At 38.1% G+C, this 19654-nt stretch overlaps 1 protein-coding gene across 1 annotated transcript in view; it reads right to left on the reverse strand.

The window, feature by feature from the left end:
* Nucleotides 1–19654, reverse strand: part of SLC9C1 (solute carrier family 9 member C1) — a 3253894-nt gene that overhangs the window by 1910052 nt on the left and 1324188 nt on the right. Inside the window, exon 12 of the mRNA XM_044066060.1 lies at nucleotides 10481–10578. Within this exon, the coding sequence (XP_043921995.1) occupies nucleotides 10481–10578 (98 nt within the window). The remainder of the gene's footprint in view (nucleotides 1–10480; nucleotides 10579–19654) is intronic.

Genomic DNA, 19654 nt, shown 5'->3' on the forward strand with positions numbered 1-19654 from the left:
AACAATAAAACACTTAAAGACAATGCAGAAGGCTCCCTAGTTTTAGACATCCTATCTCCTTGCTGGATTGAAACCATTATTTATGGCGCAGTTGTAAAATAATTTAATTTCAACTATTTTTCTGAAGTTTTGCAAGTTAACTCTCTATGTTCCAGTTTCCACTGTTAAATATATACATTTACACATTTACAATAATTTAGAGGCCACGGTGGTGCAGCTGTTAGTGTTGTCACCTCACAGCAAGAGGTTCTCCGGTTCGAATCTCGGCTGGAGTGCCTTCTGTCTGGCATCTGCATGTACTCCCCGTGGTCGAGTGACATTTAAAGACATGCTGATAGGTGCGTGCATGAATGGGTGTGCCTTCATTGAAGGTTGGGCATCAGGCTGGCACCTCGGCACCGTATAAATCTACTGCCAATCATAAGCGGACCGGCATTCCTTTGTGGCGACCCCTAACCGGGAAAATCTGAAATACATTACTTTACACATTTACAATAATTTATGTACATTTCTGTTCTCTTCCAGTAGGGTACACTGTGGACACATCTCTAAGTTAAGTACTCTACAACATATATCTTCAGCAAATATGTCTGTACAAACAGTGGCGCACAGCTACAGTTATCCCACTCCACAAGGGGGGATCCACCTTGGATCCCGGAAACTACCGTCCCATTAGTCTGACAAGCCTTATCTGCAAGGCCATGGAGCGTATTATCATGGAACTTATAAACAAAGACATTGGCAACCTTCAAACACTGGACCCCACCCAGTTTGGGTTCGTGAAGGGCCGATCTTGTTTCCTGAACTTGATTGACTTCTTCGAATCAGTCTCCAGAGCCATGGACAAGGGTAAGGTGGTCCACACAGCCTATCTAGACCTTGCCAAGGCCTTTGACACCATCCCCCACTCTGGAATCATAGATAAACTTACTAAGCTGGGCATTAATCCCTACGTCACCCAATGGGCTGCTAACTGGCTTACTGATAGAACCCACACTGTAAAAGTAGCCAACTCCAAATCCAGCTCCAGACAAGTGGAGTACCTCAGGGTTCAGTCCTGGGATCGCTCTTGTTTGGCATCTACTTCTCTGAAGTACAGGCCAACACTAAGGGACTCTGGATAACAAAGTTTGCAGTTTGCAGATGACTGCAAACTGGGAGCCATTATTGAATCCCCAAATGATGTGGATACTCTACAAAACGGCCTTACAGAAACAGATGCTTGGTGCCAGAGCCATGGGCTCAAGCTCAATGCCAAGAAATGTATAGTTATCCCCTTTGGGAAAAAACATGTATCTGTGAATTACCATATAGGTGGCAGTACACTAAACACCGAAAGTTTGATAAGAGACTTAGGGACACAGGTGGACAGTGGTCTCACCTTCGATAACCACATCGCCACAACAGTCAGGAAATCCTTCTATGTGGCACACCTCATCACTAAGGGCTTTTCATCCAGAAAAAAGGAGGTCATTGTCCCACTGTACTCATCCCTCATTAGACCCATTATAGAATACAATGCCCTGTTTGGTATGTACCTCTCAAGACATCTGCAACAACTGGAAAGGCCACAGAAATACCTCACTAAAAGAATCACAGGCCTAAAGCAGATGCCCTACGCTGACCGCCTTAAAAAACTCCAGCTGTACTCTGTCACATATCGTCTACTCAGAGACGATCTTTGCTTAACATACAAGGCTATGTCAAACCCAGAGCTGTTGGACATGCTACACTTAAAGAAATCCCAATCCCTCAGAGCCACACGCTCCAGGGATCTAAACCTTGTCATCACAATAAACAAACCATGCTGGAGGGATAGGTTCCTGACCCAGAGACTCCCCAAACTCTGGAATAGATTGCCCATACATGTCAAGCAGAGTGCCTCTTTGGTCCTCTTCAAAATGAACCTTGACGATTGGATGGGAGAAAGGAAATTCACCCCGGGGAATCACGTCAGTCGCCCTGCTAGACAGGGGTCCAGAGAAGTAAATAGTGTGGGAAGAAATAGCCAGGGAATTGTTATGGCTAGGCTTGTATAGGCCCTAGGGCTGATAGCCTAGTACCAACCTATAAACCTATGAACCTATGAACATACAGTTCTAATATGTTTGTAACTCAAGCATATGAATCATGTTGATATTCACAAATGACATAAGATTATTTACAAAATTCCAGATAGCTGGGCTGGAAGTATTGCAGTATTTCCCTTTGTCACACATACATACATATATATATATATATATATATATATATATATATATATATATATGGGTTTATGTTAGAATATTGAGTTTTCTAAAGCACAAACTTCATATGGTTGAGGCCATATGTTCAACTTTCTGAAAACTTGAATGGAACTAAACAACAAAAATCCACATTTTTTGCAAGGTGGGCAAGTCCCCTGTACCCTTCATACCCCCTGAAAATTATATATACCAACTCTGAGATTGCATTACAGTAGAAAAAAAGGTAAATTCCATGACCCCTAGAGTACCGCGATCTCCATACAAATGCTTTGAATTGTGTGTGCACCTGTTAAATAGTATTTCTATAAATACAATATTGTGTTGTAATTTTCAATAAAAGTACTTATATTTAAAAAAAAAGAAAGACAGCTTACAGTACTATAAATAATTATGACTATAGCTGTCCAATCAAATGTATCTAGTTATATGCTCTTGACAGGGATGTCAAGATTAATTTTCAAGCTTGGTTTTGTTCCTCTCATGAGGTAAATTTCTTGACATCCAAATCCAAAACACATAACAAGTTTGTTAAGACTGGCACCCAAACATAATCCTCCATATGCAAGCTTTTAGTCAGGGGAGTCAAGAACCGCTTTTATACTGTGACCTTCTTGCTTTTAATCTGGGCTTTGGTTCAGTTTTAACACTTTTCATAAGCTCTTTATTTGTATTCATCTTTTTTTATACATTCTCATTTGAGCCCTTCAAACATTTTGTTAACACTGAAAGATAAGCTCATGCCAATGTATTACTACACACAAATAAAACTAGGTCTTCAAAGATTACTACTTGCATCACAGTAGTACATATTAAGCAAGATGATGTGCCAAGAGCGATGTAGGGGAAAATGGATTGGATTCTTCAAATGGACTGCCTATCTGTAAAGATCTTTGTTGGTCTCTTTCCTGGGCTACCACATCCATCTTGTTATATTTATATTGTTATTCTAAACAATAGCAATATGTATACTACCAGAGATTTCACTCTGCAGGCAGTTATATCTCACAGGTTGTTTATTTATTTATTGATTGATTGTCTTTTCTTAGACCCAAGTAATGGCCAGCAGAGCTCTGAATATGTGCATTTTAAAGCAGTAAACTCTAATCATATATGTGGAGAGTTCATCCAGCCAGGGCCACTGATTTACAATAGGGCTCCACACCTAAGTGGGGGGAGGCTCACACTTGTCACTGCAATCTGCAATCTAGAGCCAGTATAGCTTGATCATCAGGCAGTGCAGTCCTCCAGACTGGCATTGCCCTCAACTTTAATTTGAGGAGAAAAATAAACAACAAAAAAAGTCTGTACTATTTGAAACTGTAGCAAGATGCTTGCTGCAAATGTAACAAGCATCTTGCTACAGTCAATACCACACAATGAGTACTTCAGTGTTTCTGGCATGACTGCAAAGGCAGTACCGGCTTTCCATTAACAACTGCTTAACAGCTTCAAAAGCAAGAACAAAAAAGCTCTACTCTGAGACCCTAGCTAGCTGCTTGCTACAAATATAGCAAGCAACTTGCTACAGTTTAACTATCACACACATTTTTTTTTTTTTAGCAGAACAAATCCTGATTGATTTTGTCTCATATTTTTCCCTGTCACTCATTTAATTTCTGATTTTCTGATCAAATATCATGAATTACAGTCTGATGGTCAATAATGCCAGACAGAGTTTCATACTTTGTACTGTTCAAAATCATGTTTAGACAAATTTCCATTAACTATATAAATGAATAACAAAAATATTTAAAAACTGTCCCAGATTTTAGACGTTTTTGCCACATTATTTGTGCCTTTGTCCAGAATTATTTTTTTCTTGACTTTGTCTAAAATTCTTGAGCAAATAAGTTGAGAGGTGTGCCACAAATCCAATATCAGCATTTGTGAATGCTGGAGCCATACTTCTTACATGTCAAGTATTCTGCAGAATGTCCAGAATTTAGTCTCATATTTTTGGTTCATTCCTCAAAATCTGTGGTTTTCAGGCAAATGATTGAGGACGGAGAGGGTGGGGCTGGATGATGAGAGAGTTGTAGCTTGGGGCCCCCCAAATATGTGCCAGATTGAGCCCCCAGTTGTTAAGACTGGTTCTGCATTTAAAAATATGCTAGTTTACCAAATACAAGACTATCTTTGGAAGTGATTAGATACCTATATTATGAAGTTCTTCTATGCATAGGTGATTTCAGTACTGTGCTCCAAATTACTTGTGGAACAATTTTTATATATATATATATATATATATATATATATATATATATACACACACACACACACACACACACACACACACACACACACACACACACACACACACACACACACACACACACACACACACACACACACACACACACACACACACACACACACACACACACACACACACACAAAAGTCCAGCCTATGAGAGAGAGAGCTCTGTGTGGGCTGGATCTCCAAAAAATGGTATACACAGATCTGGTTTATAGTTTAAGAATATTTTCTAGCATTGGATTAGATGTATGGTTACTTTTTACAGAATTTGTTTTCTACAGTTCTAGTATCACTGTATAATTCTTTGACTGTGAATTTCACCATTTCTTCCTGTCATTCACTTTTTTCTTTGTCGTGGTTCCAATGCACTTTGGAATAAACCAAAAATACGCAAGGTAGATTGAGTGCACGGATTGTACCAATTAGACCCCTACTATCAAAAAGTAATCCAGCACAAAGAAAAGGTAAAATTGAATAAAGGCTTTATTGTGGAAAACTCCATGTAGAATAGCAAACTGGTTTCGGCTGAAAATTCAAGCCTTCCTCACTGCAACAAAATATTCCATTAGAGCACGCCCTAGTGTCTGCTTTTATATACGTATGTTTAAAGGAATGCACCTGAAATGAATGAATTTATTAAACAGAACAACCAAGGCAAAATCTAGCGTAATTCATTGAGGCCAGGTCTAAATAAAGCCCCTAGCCTGATAATCCAGGAAGATTCATTGTTATTTAATGTTTCATGCCATCCAGCTTTGGAAGTTCTGTGCATTTGAATTTTATCTATAATAGTAAAATTGAATTTGGCAGTTTTGTGTGTAGTGGTATGTTTTTAAAGGGCGGTGGAAATCCTGTTGTTTCTAATCTCACTTAGATGCTCACTTATGCGGTGTCTGAAGGGTCTTGACGTTTGTCCAACATAAAAAGATGAACAAGTACAGGTAGCTAAATAAATTATCCAGTCACTGCTGCAATTACCAAAGACTCTAATCTGATAAACTTTAGAAGTATTACAGCTAGTGAATTCTTTGGTTTTGAAAATATGTGAACATGCACTGCAGTGACCACAAGGGACACAGCCTACTAATATGTCACCAAATAATGTTTTCTGCATAGTCATAGGTGGATTATAACATTTGTAATGAGTGAAGTATGAGTTAATAGTTCTACCTCTGCGGTAGAAAAATAAACATCTGTCTTGAAGTACCCCATTCAGTTGTTCATGTGCGAGTAGAATGTCCCAATGGTTGTTAATAATATTTCTGAACTTTGGAGTGTTGCTACCTATGTTGTTACTAGTCTAACTAGTTGTGATTCTTGTATATTATTCTGAATAGTTCTATTTTGATATTCCAAAAGTTGGGATCTCTCAATTTGGTTTACCTGGGTTACAGTTTGGGAAATATTATGTTTATTGTAGCCTCTAGTTACCAGCCTATTCGTTAAATCTTGTTGACACTCTTGATGACTTTGTTCAGAAGAGCATATACGTTTAGTGCGTAAATATTGGGACTTGGGGATGTTGTTGATGATGTGGCGGGGATGATGACTGAAAGCATGAAGTAAAGTATTATATTTTGGAAATTTTCTATGTACCCGAGTTTCCAAAGTATGATCTTCTTGTCGAGTAACAATTACATCCAAAAATATAATTTGTTGGTATTCAATGTTTAGTGTAAACTGAATATCCCATCTGTTTTTATTAAGATACCTGACAAATTCATGTGCATATGTTACATCATCAAACCACACCATCCAACAATCATCGAGATAACGTCTCCAAATATCCAACTCATCTAAAAAGGAGTTATTATTGGTGTCATAAATTAATTGCTCTTCAAAAAACCCCATGAAGAGGTCAGCATAAATGGGAGCAAAGGATGCTCCCATGGCTGTGCCTCTGACCTGCCAGTAAGACTTGCCATAACAATAGAAAATATTTTTTGTTAAGACATGTTCTGTTAGGGTGAGTAAAAAATTATTGACACCAGGAGTGTATAGTTTAGATTTCTCTAGCCAGTATTGAATGGCCTGTAGTCCAGCCCCATGTGGTATACTTGTATAGAGGGAGGTGACATCCAGTGTGCAGAGATACCAGTTAGATTCCAATTGTGTATCTCGAATGATATTCAAGAATTCAGTGGTATCTTTTAGTCTAGACCTAACCATAGACAATACAGGTTGTAAATATTGAGTCAGGAAGGCAGATAAAGGTTCAGTTAGAGAACCCTTCCCAGATACAATTGGTCTACCTGGTGGACATGTAGAATTTTTATGTATCTTTGGGAGTAAATATAAATACTGAGGGATAGGATCTGAAACCTTAAGTTGTTTATGGGTTTGTTGATTAATAATGCCTTCCTCCATGGCTAGGTCTAGAAAGGAATCAATATGTTTTTTAAAATTTGAGGTGGGATCAACAACCATATGTATATAGAAGCGGGCATCAGATAATTGTTTATCTGCCTCAGCCTGATACATCTCCCAATCCATCACTACAATGCCACATCCCTTATCAGCTGGTAAAATGACTATATTGTGATTAGAACTGAGTTCATGTAATGCTTGATGTTCTTGCTTAGTCAGGTTATGTCTGATTGGTTGGTATTCTTGAGAAAAATGCAAATCCTTAAGAACACATTCTTTAAATATAGCCACATGTTTATCCCATAGGGGGTTGGAACTCGGATCTTCCAAACTGAAACCCAGTAGATCTTTGAGCGTTTACAGTATCTGAAAAAAATATTTTGAGATTAAGTAATCTACAAATATTGTTCAGTTCATTGACTAGAACATGCTCAGGTACAACAAAAGTAGGTACAAAATTGAGACCCTTATTTAATACTTTATAATGTATATCTGACAATTCGTATGAGGAAATATTGTGTACATTATCAATTGGGTTACAATTTTCTGTAGCAGTTGTTGAATGTTCTGTGTGTTTCTTTCTGTTTTGCCCCCCCCCCCTACATTTTTTGTGCCTAAAGGGTCTGAAGATTGTTTGCGTTTAGCAACTTGAGAGTCTTGGTTAGGAAGGCAATCAAAATCAGTGGCAGAAGAGGAATCATCCTCAGAAGTACCACTGTGTGACTGCGCTGTTTTCCTGAGTATAGATCGTGGTCTCTTCCTTCTACTGGTAGGTTTGTAACTGGGATCAGAAAACCAAACACTTTTTTGAATGACAAAAGGTTTCCCTTTTTCATAGTCAGCAGTGTCTCTGAAATTTCTGAGTTTTCTTTTAGATGGGCTGGTCTTCTAATGTAGCTAGATCCTTAGCCAAATTAGTCAAATGACTACTGAAAAAACTTTCAGACTCATAAGTCTTAGCTTCTTGGCAGTTGGCATTAACTTCTTCAATCTGTGTTTCTATCATTCTTTCAAAATATGCAATCAATGTATCTACAAACAACATGGATGCTTGATGTTGTGTGTGGTCCCAATCTATTGAAAGTTGGTCATCAATTATACCCACTAACGGTTGAATTCTAATTCTTAAACCTCGTGGTGTGATATTTTTGAGTTTATAAGCTTTGAATAGTTTTAGGTGCCAAATATTGGCCCTTAGTGTCCTCATATTCTTAGTCAGTTTTTGAAATAATACACCACAAAGATGTTTGGGATCTACCATATCAGTAGTGAAACCATTACAATTGTTTGGCTGTAAGCCAAAAACATCCAAATTGTCTTTATCAGCAGAAAGGCCCAGCAAAATCCCGGTGAGATCCATAATGCCAAGTAATGCAACACAATAAGGCAATACTATTATTAGGCCAATATATATATATATATATATATATATATATATATATATATATATATATACACACACACACACACACATATATATATATATATATATATATATATATATATATATATAAAATGAATGTGGAAATAACACTCTTGTACCAAATATATATATGTATAATATATTGGCTCACTACAAATATTTCAATTGGGTCTCAAACTAGAGCTCAGCAAATTAATATAAATAAATGTATATTAGTGATAATATAAAAAAAAAAACATTAGAAAACTATTGAGATGACCAAATGCAGCTCATAACAACCCCAAAAAAGGAAACATACTCTGTAAACCAGAATATGAAATCTGAAGGAGGACTATGAGTTATTCAGAAGTACTCAAAATTGTGGCCGACCTTCATCTCAACCACTTGTCACATATATATAAAGGATAATTAGCTGACCAAATACTAATCATATATACCCTAAGAAAGGAAGCAGACCTTAATATCCTTAATTTGTTTGTGTCTTTCGGCTTTTCCCGGTTAGGGGTCGCCACAGCGGAACTCCGGTCCACTAATGATTGGCAGTTGATTTTTACGTACCGGCTTGCCAGGCCTGACGCACAACCTTCAATGAAGGTACGCCCATTCACGCACGTCTCCACGCAAAAGACGCTCTAGCTGAGAAACAAACTGGACAGTGTCTTACTGTGAGGCGACAACGCTACCGCAGCACCACCACCGCGGGTACTATGAAGTCCAAATGAATAATTCTAAGTCACTCAAAGTTATTCAAAAGGATCAAAATTGTAGACGACCTTCGTCTTAGCCACATGTCACACTGGTATCCATACAAGCCACTAAACTTTGTGGAACAAATATGATTATTTGATATGTTTCATGAAAGGTGGCCAATAATATCTGTGTCACCTTACTTAGTTGGCAAAAGTCATTTGTAGAGAACTTAAATGTTTGTATAAAACATGGAAAGTTCCCCAAGAAATGAAACAAGTGGCCAACCATTAGAAAAGTCCTCAATTAAAGAGTTAGCAGCTAGCATTCGGTGAACTAAAAATTCAAAAGTCAAGTTATAGATAAACAGTATATGCAGAGCTCATGTTTAGTCCCCAAATAAAATATTATTACAACATGTTGTATTGCACCAAACTTGTGCACCATAAAGAAGTCACTAAGAACTAGGAAATAGTATGTCATAAATTCATAATATCTTAATAAATTTCTGTCTACAAATGAATTCTCAAACCATAAATCCCTCGTCCAGACATGTATATTGTATAAAATACGAATCGCACTTATCCTGTACACCTAATGTATAAATGTATAGCCACATATGTATATAGAAAAAACACTCTGTGTGTGGGCTGGATCTCCAAAAAATGGTATACACAGATCTGGTTTATAGTTTAAGAATATTTTCTAGCATTGGATTAAATGTATGGTTACTTTTTACAGAATTTGTTTTCTACAGTTCTAGTATCACTGTATAATTCTTTGGCTGTGAATTTCACCATCTCTTCCTGTCATTCACTTTTTTCTTTGTCATGGTTCCAATGCACTTTCACCTTTCTGCTTGTATGGGTTTGCCTAAGTAATATGGTCTGTTATGTCATGTAATTCATTTGCTTTTCAGTGAGCCACAGTCTGACAAGCCATTTCAACTGAATACACTTGAGCTGACAATGTTTTTGCATGGGAGTGAGTCTCACTGCCCCTTGCACCCCCTAAACTTATATAATTTATTTCAGGATTGAAAACCTTGCAGAAACATATAAAAGTTGCCAGTCCAAGCTCAAGGCTATTGGACTAAATGTGTTTGATGGATTGTGCCCTCTGTAAAATGAGATAATCAGCCATACAAATACCAGTATGGACTACAGGTTGATCTAACTCGCACTTCACTACTGAAACCTATATAAAAATAAATGCAACTTTGCTAACTCTTCCAAGGTTGTCATTTTATTGCAAGTTACACTGCAAATAATGTCACTTACTCTAAAAAGTAGTAATGTCACTTACTCTAAAAAGAAGTAGCAAGATTAATATCTAATGTACATTGTGCTGCCATTTAATAAAGTTAAGATCATAAATAACAAAGCATTAATAGCAGCATTTCTGCTATTTTAAGGAAACATTTAACATCCTCACTGAGTGGAACATGGATTTTATTTGCTTTGCTATGCAATATGCATAATAAATAATACAAAGTCTTACTTTCCTGATTCATCAGTGAGGCTCTCTGTCATGTTAATTAAGGTTCTTGCAGATTCTCGGTTCAACATCCCAGTATTATATTGTTTCCAGTAACTTGTCTAGGAATGAAAACATTTGTTAAAGTTCTTTGGTGATCAAGGTATTAATGACACTTAAAAAGAAAATTTAGTTAACCTAGTTATACAGACTTTCATCTTTCATTATTTGAAAGTGGCATCCATTACACTATTATTAAGTGACTAATGGTGAAAATTTAGAATGGTATGGCACAAGTATGAAATTAATTCTTTTCAGAGAAGTCAAGCTCCTCTGTTTTTTAAAGAATTCTAGTATAAGAAAAAGGTGTTATTAAGTAGGTACTCACCATTACAGCAGCTCTAAAAATAAAGAAACAGACAGACAGACAGATACTCTTGCAGCAGTCTTTGTAACTCTGCAGCACACTCATCATGTGCCTTTATTTTCAGACAGATGCACATCATCTGTCTGATAATAATGAAAGAATACTTTTCAGGACTGCCTTAACAGCCCCACTTTACACCTACAGTGGGAATCGAATATGAAATATTAGTGAATGTGTGGATAATTGTCCAAACTTCGGCTTCATAAAACTCTAGTACAGGCACAGCTGTGAAAATGCAAGGCAGTCCTTAACAACTGTGAGGCCCGGTTTAAACCATTTTGATGGGTCCCCCAAGCTAACCCCTAACTACCACCCCAACTTTCTCTCCATGCTGACTTCCCAGATATGACTATTTCAGGTTAAATATCAAGAGTATATGCTATTACTATGTATTAAAATTAAAACATTATGTTTACTTATCAGGCTATATTTTGTCAAAAGACATGTTAGCACAGAGGTAAACTACTGGACTCATGTATTGCCCCCAGATCCAGCTTCTCTAGTTCCTCTTTCAATGTCTGCTTAACTCACTCAGGTATACCATAAGTGGCCTGTTTCCACTGAGGACCTGGTTCATCAGGTGTGTGCATTCTGGCTTGCTGGTAAACATGCCACAAATGCCTGCAGTACTATCTGAATCTTCTGAACTTTAGTAGAAAAACGCCACACACTTCTCCCTTGTCTCTCCCTCCCACAATCTTTTTTTTTATTTTTCTCTATTGTCTGTCTCCTGCCTTTCCCTTCTTCCACTTATATGACTCAGGCCATACCCTTCCCTTACATCCCATTGTCACCAGTGGGTTCCTATCACATAGTCAAACTTTTACAAGTTCGAACCACATATGATCGAGACCAAACGTTCGAATTTGTAAAGGTTTGATCTTGTGAATGGAAATTTACATAAGCAGAGGTTTCCATTCACTTCAATGTGGTGCGATCTCAGAGTTGGTATATTTAAGTAGTGGGGGTGTGGGGGGTGCAGGGGGGCTTGCCCCCCTGCTTATAACACTTCATTTTTTTTTACATAGTCGAAGTTCTGCAACTTTGAACATAATGGTTCGATCATTAGGTGTTTGGAGTTGTGGAACTTCGACTATCTGATATAGACCCGTCATCAATAGTATGCACTGTAAATACTCTATATATTATTTCCTCCATAGCAGTTTTATTCTATATGATGTCATGACAGTATACACATACTCTTCTTAATGATTTCAGTGGCTGAGTTCTTGTTGCACATCTTCATTATGATTGTGTTCATTGATGCTACATATTATCCTGAATTATATCTCTCTGATTGCTTGCTCTTACTTTACCACTGATGTTTGATACTGATTGTATTTCCACCACCTTCAGCCTGAAAATGATCTAGGTGGAACAGTGCTCTGTCTTGTTTAGCAAATTTTTTAAATAAATAAATAAAACCCCACTATCTTATTAAGTATTCCACACCCTCCAGCATCTTGATGAGGTGCTGCAGACAACACGAAACAGACCATGCTACTAAAATGCAGGCTTATTTTTAAATACAAATCCTGGTAAAACCTTTTCATGTATCACAGTCTTTTGCCTTGGATGTCAGGCAGTACTGGACAAATGAGTCAGCTTTCCTACATTTAATGTTTGTGGGAAAACTGAGGAGCTGAGGACCCAAAAAGAGCAAGAATAATTTCTAAACTTCCGTAATACATTTTCATTGCATATTACCCCTTTCTTCATTGATGGGTTTCCTGTCATCTTCTGTACTTGCTCTGAATGACTGGAATTCCCTACCCAGTTAATTCTCATACCTTGTTACACATGCATTTTTACAAAACCACATAAAACTGCTAAACTTCCTCAAAATACTCAACAGCAGTAATAATAGTAATCCCAGGTTACTCCTTAGAAATGGCATTGCTCACACACAACTCCACTTATAACTCTTTCTGAAAGTTCATTTTTATTAATTTAATTATTTGTAATACGTTGACTGATGCATGCAGATCTCTTCCAGCCATATCACAGGTCACAAGGGCAACAGTACAGATTACATGCAGGAATAATTTATAGTCATCACTGAGCATCATGTTCTGGCAGGTGGAAGGAAATCAGAATGTTTTTAGGAAACTCATATGGATGTATTGGGTACATGCAAAACCACACGGTTTGTTCAACTTTTTATAATAGACTTCCCCCAGTAATTTTCTAGCTTTATGTTTCTGTTTTCCCCACAATTTTCTCTAAGTGACTGTGAAACTGTGACACCCCTGCAGTTCATTTATGAGTTAAACTGCTTCTGTTACTGTTTGTCCATTTTCAGCCAAGTGAATACATTTTCTCTCCACCTCTGCCTCTACCACTCACCAAACACACACTCCATGCTGGGATTATTTTCCTCCTGTCTGTGACTGGAGCATTCCCTGCCATACTGTTGAACTGGTAACATTCTGCCACAAACTTTAGTGATCAGAAGTCATTGCACATCACAATATATACATAACGCTTACCATTGTTTGTTTTTACATTGTCTAAGACTGACTATTCCACAGTTATTTCTTATGACTGTATTCAATAGCAACCGATCATTAACCAAATGAAGCCTGGTTTTATTATCCTCCATGATAGTAAGGGAGATACATAAAACCAGATGGTTAATCTAGCCAGTTTTGGGTTGCAAAACCTGTTGAGCACCCAGCAGCAGCAGCTGACCACTGTGAGAGTGTGAGCAGCTAACACTGTGAGTCATACAAGTGGCAAGAAGCTGAAGTTTCAAATACCAAACTAGCCATGAGTACAATGCATGACAGGAAATGTCCTTTCCACCAATGAAGCTTGTAACTATTACAGGAGTAAGACTACCAGTAAGAAAAGGCCTTGCACTTTGCTGTACTGTCTCTCAGGCAAATCTCTGGGCAACTTAAGGCATAATGATACTGTCATGCCCTGGTGCAGGGCTGTCTGAGGGAGGGTGGTCCTATTCAGCCAAATGGGTCCAGTAGTCCTAAAGCTGATCTTAGATAATGGGAACTACTGTGATGAAATTACCTTCTACCCCAATGACTCCAATTAGAAGTTAGACATCTTTTTCTTTTCTTGACAACTCCTGAAGTCAAATGTTTAACCTGAGATGACAAAGCCAGAGTTTCTTTAGGAAACAGAAAAATATTCAGTAATAAACTCTCCATAAACAAATGTAAACTAAACAGGAACTAGTGTCTTGAGGGTGGATTATGTTCAATCCTTCCGAATCAGGTGGGCAACTAAAATGAGATCTGCAATCATTATCCAGTGCCCAAAAACAGGCAAATGAATATTGGATATCTACCACAGGCACCCAAACTTCAGATGTCTCCATTAAGAAGGTGCGAATATTAAACCAAGAATATATGCCAGAAACAGAAAAAGTTAGGCAAATAAATAACCCAAGCCATTCGAAGACTAGTGGTTTAGATCAGTGATGTATTTAACATATTATGGGTTATTTTATCAGCAGTGATGGAGCAAGATCACTCTGTCTACTATTGGTATATTTCCTGATATCTCCTGATGAGTTAAAAAAAGCACCTTGAAGAACAGGGGAACTAAACAAGACATTAGCCTACAAGGTGATGGAATTAATCCTATCATGAGCTGCCATAGAAGGAGATATAAAAAAAAAAAAACAGTGAGACTAGGAGAACATTAAAGAAAAAAGAAATGCATTACCCAGCAGTATAAGGCTTTCAAGTTTAGAGCTTTGTCACTTAAAGTCCTAAGGGGGATCTGGTGGTCAAATAAGCTCTGGATGATCATATTGTTCTTGGTATACAATTAGACCCCAAATTTATAACAGTAACTAGTGAATGACACTGTGAAACAATAAATGATGGGGAAAAAAGTATATAAAAGTATACTTGGCAGAGTCAAGATTGAGGTTGTCGATGTAAAAGTATAGAAGGTACAGAACAATAATGGAAAACAAATAAATAAAAAGGTATGTAAAGTATCCAGACATCCCTTAAAATGTGTATCTTGATGCTGGTCCTCTGCATATCCATAGGAATGTCTTCTTGCTGAAAAACAACAGGCCAATGAACTGACGTCCACTTTCAGTTACTAATACCTATACTGTGATTACAACAGCAATGACTGTTATGATGACCATCTCATGCTGTGTCCACAGATTTGTCTATGAGTGTATTGACATAATCATTAAGGTCTTTGTCTCTCAAGTAAAAGGTACAAGGTTTGATCCTGATCTCCAGCCAATTCCTGTGTGATGTCTGCATGTTCTCTTTGAAGTTCTTTCCACTTCCTACACACACAAAAAAAAAAAAAAACATGTTGGGTGTTTCCACTGCAAACTCACCCAAAGTTGAAAGGAGTCATGGGCAGCAGGACAGACTCTAGGTGATGCTTACTGGGGAAAGATTCAGTTTAGGCATCAGTAAGCTCTAGACAGATGAACACAAATTACATACTGCACACCATGTCAGGGCAACCCACTTGACGGCATAAAAAATTGGCTCTAGATGATTTGGTCACTAATATTGCCAAAAATTGGCATAAGTATTTGGCAGTGATAAATGGGATGAGGACCTGGCTTACTCCACCCTGCACCAGGGACCCATGCTAAAGGTGTGTGGGGGGGTCTATGTGCCTCTTTGGCCAGTGTGTACCCACCATAAAGCTTAGCAGCCTTGTGTTAATAAGCTACTGGCCAGCTAGTGTTTAGTTGCCCAGCTTTGGGTTATGTAGCATAATTCTGTTGAGTGAAAGCTGGACGTAAAAAATGATCAACCTGCCAAACATGAGCTAAGGATTGTTGCACTTAATATAAGTTCTCTGACAAGTCACAGCTTGGAAGTGGATGACATGATGTTAAGGAGAAGGTTGGACATCATGTGGATCCAGAAGATAAGATAGAAATAAATTGTAGCAAAGCCCCTTAGCTTGGGATCAAAAATCTACTACAAAGGGGGAGGACAGGACAGAAATGGGGTTAGAACTGTGGTAGGAATTGTAATGAGAGTGAGTTTTAAAAGACAGTGCAGGTCATCATCATAACTGGTGACAGACGCATGGAACTCAGACTCCATTGTAATGAGAGGGCAGTATTCATAACCTCAGCCTATGCCCCACAGCAGGGTTGTGGTAGTGAGGAAAAGAGTGCTTTCAGGCAACCAGTCGCAGGATCTACTAGATAAAGCAGGACAACATGAGCTGATGTTGACAATGTGGGACCTGAATGCTCATATCAGAGCAGACAGAACAAAGTATGATTACTGTCTGGGTCCACATGGATAGTGCAATAGAAATATAGAGGTCGTCATTCTAGATTTCTGTCTGCAAATGGCTTGAGAGTGGCCAACCCATGGTTCAGCAAAAGACAGTCAGATGATCACATACAAGAGTAGCCAACATGCAACTCAAGTAGACTTCCTCCTACTAAGGAAAGGGCATTGGGGGTAGAATCAACAATTGCGAAGTTATCACCAATGAAATAGTCATCCTGCAGCATAAACCACTGGTGGCTAGAATCATACCTCTCAACCTGGAAACATCAAAAATCTGGAGAAGGCCCATGAAAAATAGGTACAAATCTGTACGCTGATTAACATCAAATTTGCATACGTAATTATGTAACCCTGCCCACTCCAATGGAATTGTGGGATACCAACTTTCAAACTCAAACTGAAGAACAAACAACCAAAATATGGCACCAGAGTCTCCCTGCAGCCATTCCCATGCCCCATTACATGCCTATTGTGCCCCATTTACCATAAATACTAATGTGTGCATATACTGCTTTACTCTACAATGATTTGGATTTTAGTTTTTTACATTTTATAGCACAATGTATAAACACTAAGACATCTGTTAAACAAAGCTGCTAAACAAAGCAATACTGTCTCACAATGGAAATAGACTTGGCATTAAAACTTCTCTGCCATTAAAACTCATTCATTGAAACAGTATTGAGACCCACACACCACATCCAAAGAAAATGCATTTGACCAGTGATGGATAAAGATTACCTAGTGTACAAATCATTGGACCCTTGCACACAAAACAAGAAACATACATATGTTCTTTGATACACCTTCCTGACTTTATTAAATTATATTCCTTGTATAATACAGCACACTTGTTAGAGAGCGCATTTTAAACTTATTGTTTGAACATTTTTCCAGAAAGCAATGAAAGAAAATGCATGAACCAGTAATGACAAAACTGCCCAGTTCAGAACATTTCCATCTAAAAGTCTACTTCAACACACACACACACACACACACACACATACACACACACACACACACACACACACACACACACACACACACACACACACACACAATATACATATATAGAATTATAGTAATGTAAGCCATAGGCATCTTGCACAGCTTCTCTTATTTTCAATTTCGTTTTTTTTTTTGGGGGGGGACAAACATTTTGAAAAGTTGTTAGAATAAAATGTGTTACCACAATGCATTTCACTACCATGTCTTGAACCCAGGACCCTGTGCACTACAGTCAGAGTAACATGCCAATATGCCAAATTAGCAGTTTCTTGAAAAAAAAAGGCTGAAACTTAAATGGCTATCATTTAGTGAATTCAGTTCTCACTTCTTCTCACCATAGCTCTAGCTAGTTTCAACCTCTTAGCACAAAAAACCCGGACAAAGCCAATAATCGGGGAATACAGCCCCAAAATAGGGACGAATTTCAAATACTGATCTTATAAACTTAGAAAATTGCAAGAATAAAATGTTTTGGGTTACCATTTAGTTTCTGAAGAATATGAAGTCTGAAATTGAAATGCCTGTCATTATTTAGTGAATTCAATCCTTCAGTGATGTGCCACAATCCTGAAAACCACAGATTTTATGAGGAACAGATCAAAAATATGAGGCTTTAATTCAGAAGTGGTGTAGCTAGGGACTTTAGGCTCCTTTTACCCTGTAAACACGGTACAGGGTTTGGGCCTGGGTACCTCTATCCAACAGGTGTAATACATGGGACACAGACACACACACAGACACACACACACACACACACACACACACACACACACACACACACACACACACACACACCCCTTTACATGTTCACACATTTTTTTTTAAACTTCATCTCTACTTTCCCAACTGATATATTCTATAATTGTCAAAGTGTAATTCATACTGAAAATATCTCTTTGTAGTCAATTAATGAAATAGCACTTTTAGAGAAAATTGTGTACTTACAATTGCATAGTTGATGGGGATTATAGATGCAGTGCAAAAACTTTTAGAATAAAGTTTATTACCAGACTACTGTTTAAGTAATTATTTTGAAGTTCCAGCTCCTATCACCATTCATATTCTCATAACAGATCATAATGACACTACAAATGAGCCTTTACTCTAGTAAACAATGGCATATACAGAACAAAACACTTCTATATGTAAAATACTCTGCCTCACAATAAACACATGCACATTCAAGTCATTCTTTTAAATCTACTCAAATGTCATCATTAGAATAACTCTTACTTTATTGCTTACCATCAGGAAGTAACAACATGGCAAAGATTTTACTTTCATCTGTAAGTAACAGTACCTTGGATTTACTTCACTGGCTTGAATTAAAGCAAACAGCCCAAAGGCTTGATCAGTCCTTGTGGCCTACATCTTTGATATTCTGACCAACAAACCACTCATTTAGTTGCATTCTGGTGGATTTAGTCATTCTGTTGACAACCTACCTGAACATTATGCATCACCATAAGCAGGTTGGATGGGTGGGATCAGAGTCCTTAGTAGAACTGTTAGCATGGCTTTGTCACTGCTTTTACTTCATATCCATCAGAAGGTAATATAGGCATCTGATACACACACGCACACACACACACACACACACACACACACACACACACACACACACACACACACACATACACACACACACACACACACACACACACACACACACACACACACACACACACACACACACACACCCTCTTCATTCATTCAGAGCCAGAAGACTGGTTTCCTACCTGAATTGTTTGGTTCCCGAATGCTGCTGCAGATAGTGCCATTTGAATAGCTAAAGTGCACATCACGGGGAACCGTTCGCAAGTGCAGTGGCAGCCTAATCCCATTCCCTGCAGATAGAACTGTTTCCAAAGCTGTTGAATAACTGGCTGTGGTTCCAAAGTGCTTGCTTAAATAACCCCCAAATAGAGCTGTTTCCAATATTAAATAAAAACTGGTTCCAAAGCGCTCGTTTGAATAACCCCAGATAGTGCTGTTTCAAACGTTTTTAGAGTTGAGTAACTGTCTGTTGCTAAAGTGCTCGCTCCTCATTTGAATAATCCACTCTCTCTCACTTGCAAGTCACAGGGAATGAACGCCAGCCGGAAATTTGCATTTGGAGCCCTTGAGCTCAATTCTGACTGGCTGGTAGCCCTGACGGAGCTGACGTCATTGCGTACTCGATGACGTCAGCTCTAAATACAAAAACGGGGAAAAATTAAAAATAAAATACAGGCAAAAGCTGGGAAAAAGTCGGAAATGGAGGGGTGCTACTCAGGAATCGTGGCACCCCAGTATTTGGACCCCAAAACTCGGTAAAAACCAAGTTATTCGGTACAGTTGGGAGGTATGGCTAGAATCAGCAACAAACAGTAGTCAGAGAAGACTGTAAGGTCAACAGAGACTAGACTGAAGACCTAGAAATTGACTGTTGTGAAAGCACATGGGTTTGAAGAAACAACAAGGGTATGAGCACCACAGGAAGAAGAGGAAACAGGCAAAACTGAA

The sequence above is a fragment of the Protopterus annectens genome, chromosome 3.part0, assembly GCF_019279795.1.
Source record: "Protopterus annectens isolate FY-2018-M chromosome 3.part0, PAN1.0, whole genome shotgun sequence".
In the NCBI taxonomy this organism is placed as follows: Eukaryota; Metazoa; Chordata; order Ceratodontiformes; family Protopteridae; genus Protopterus; species Protopterus annectens.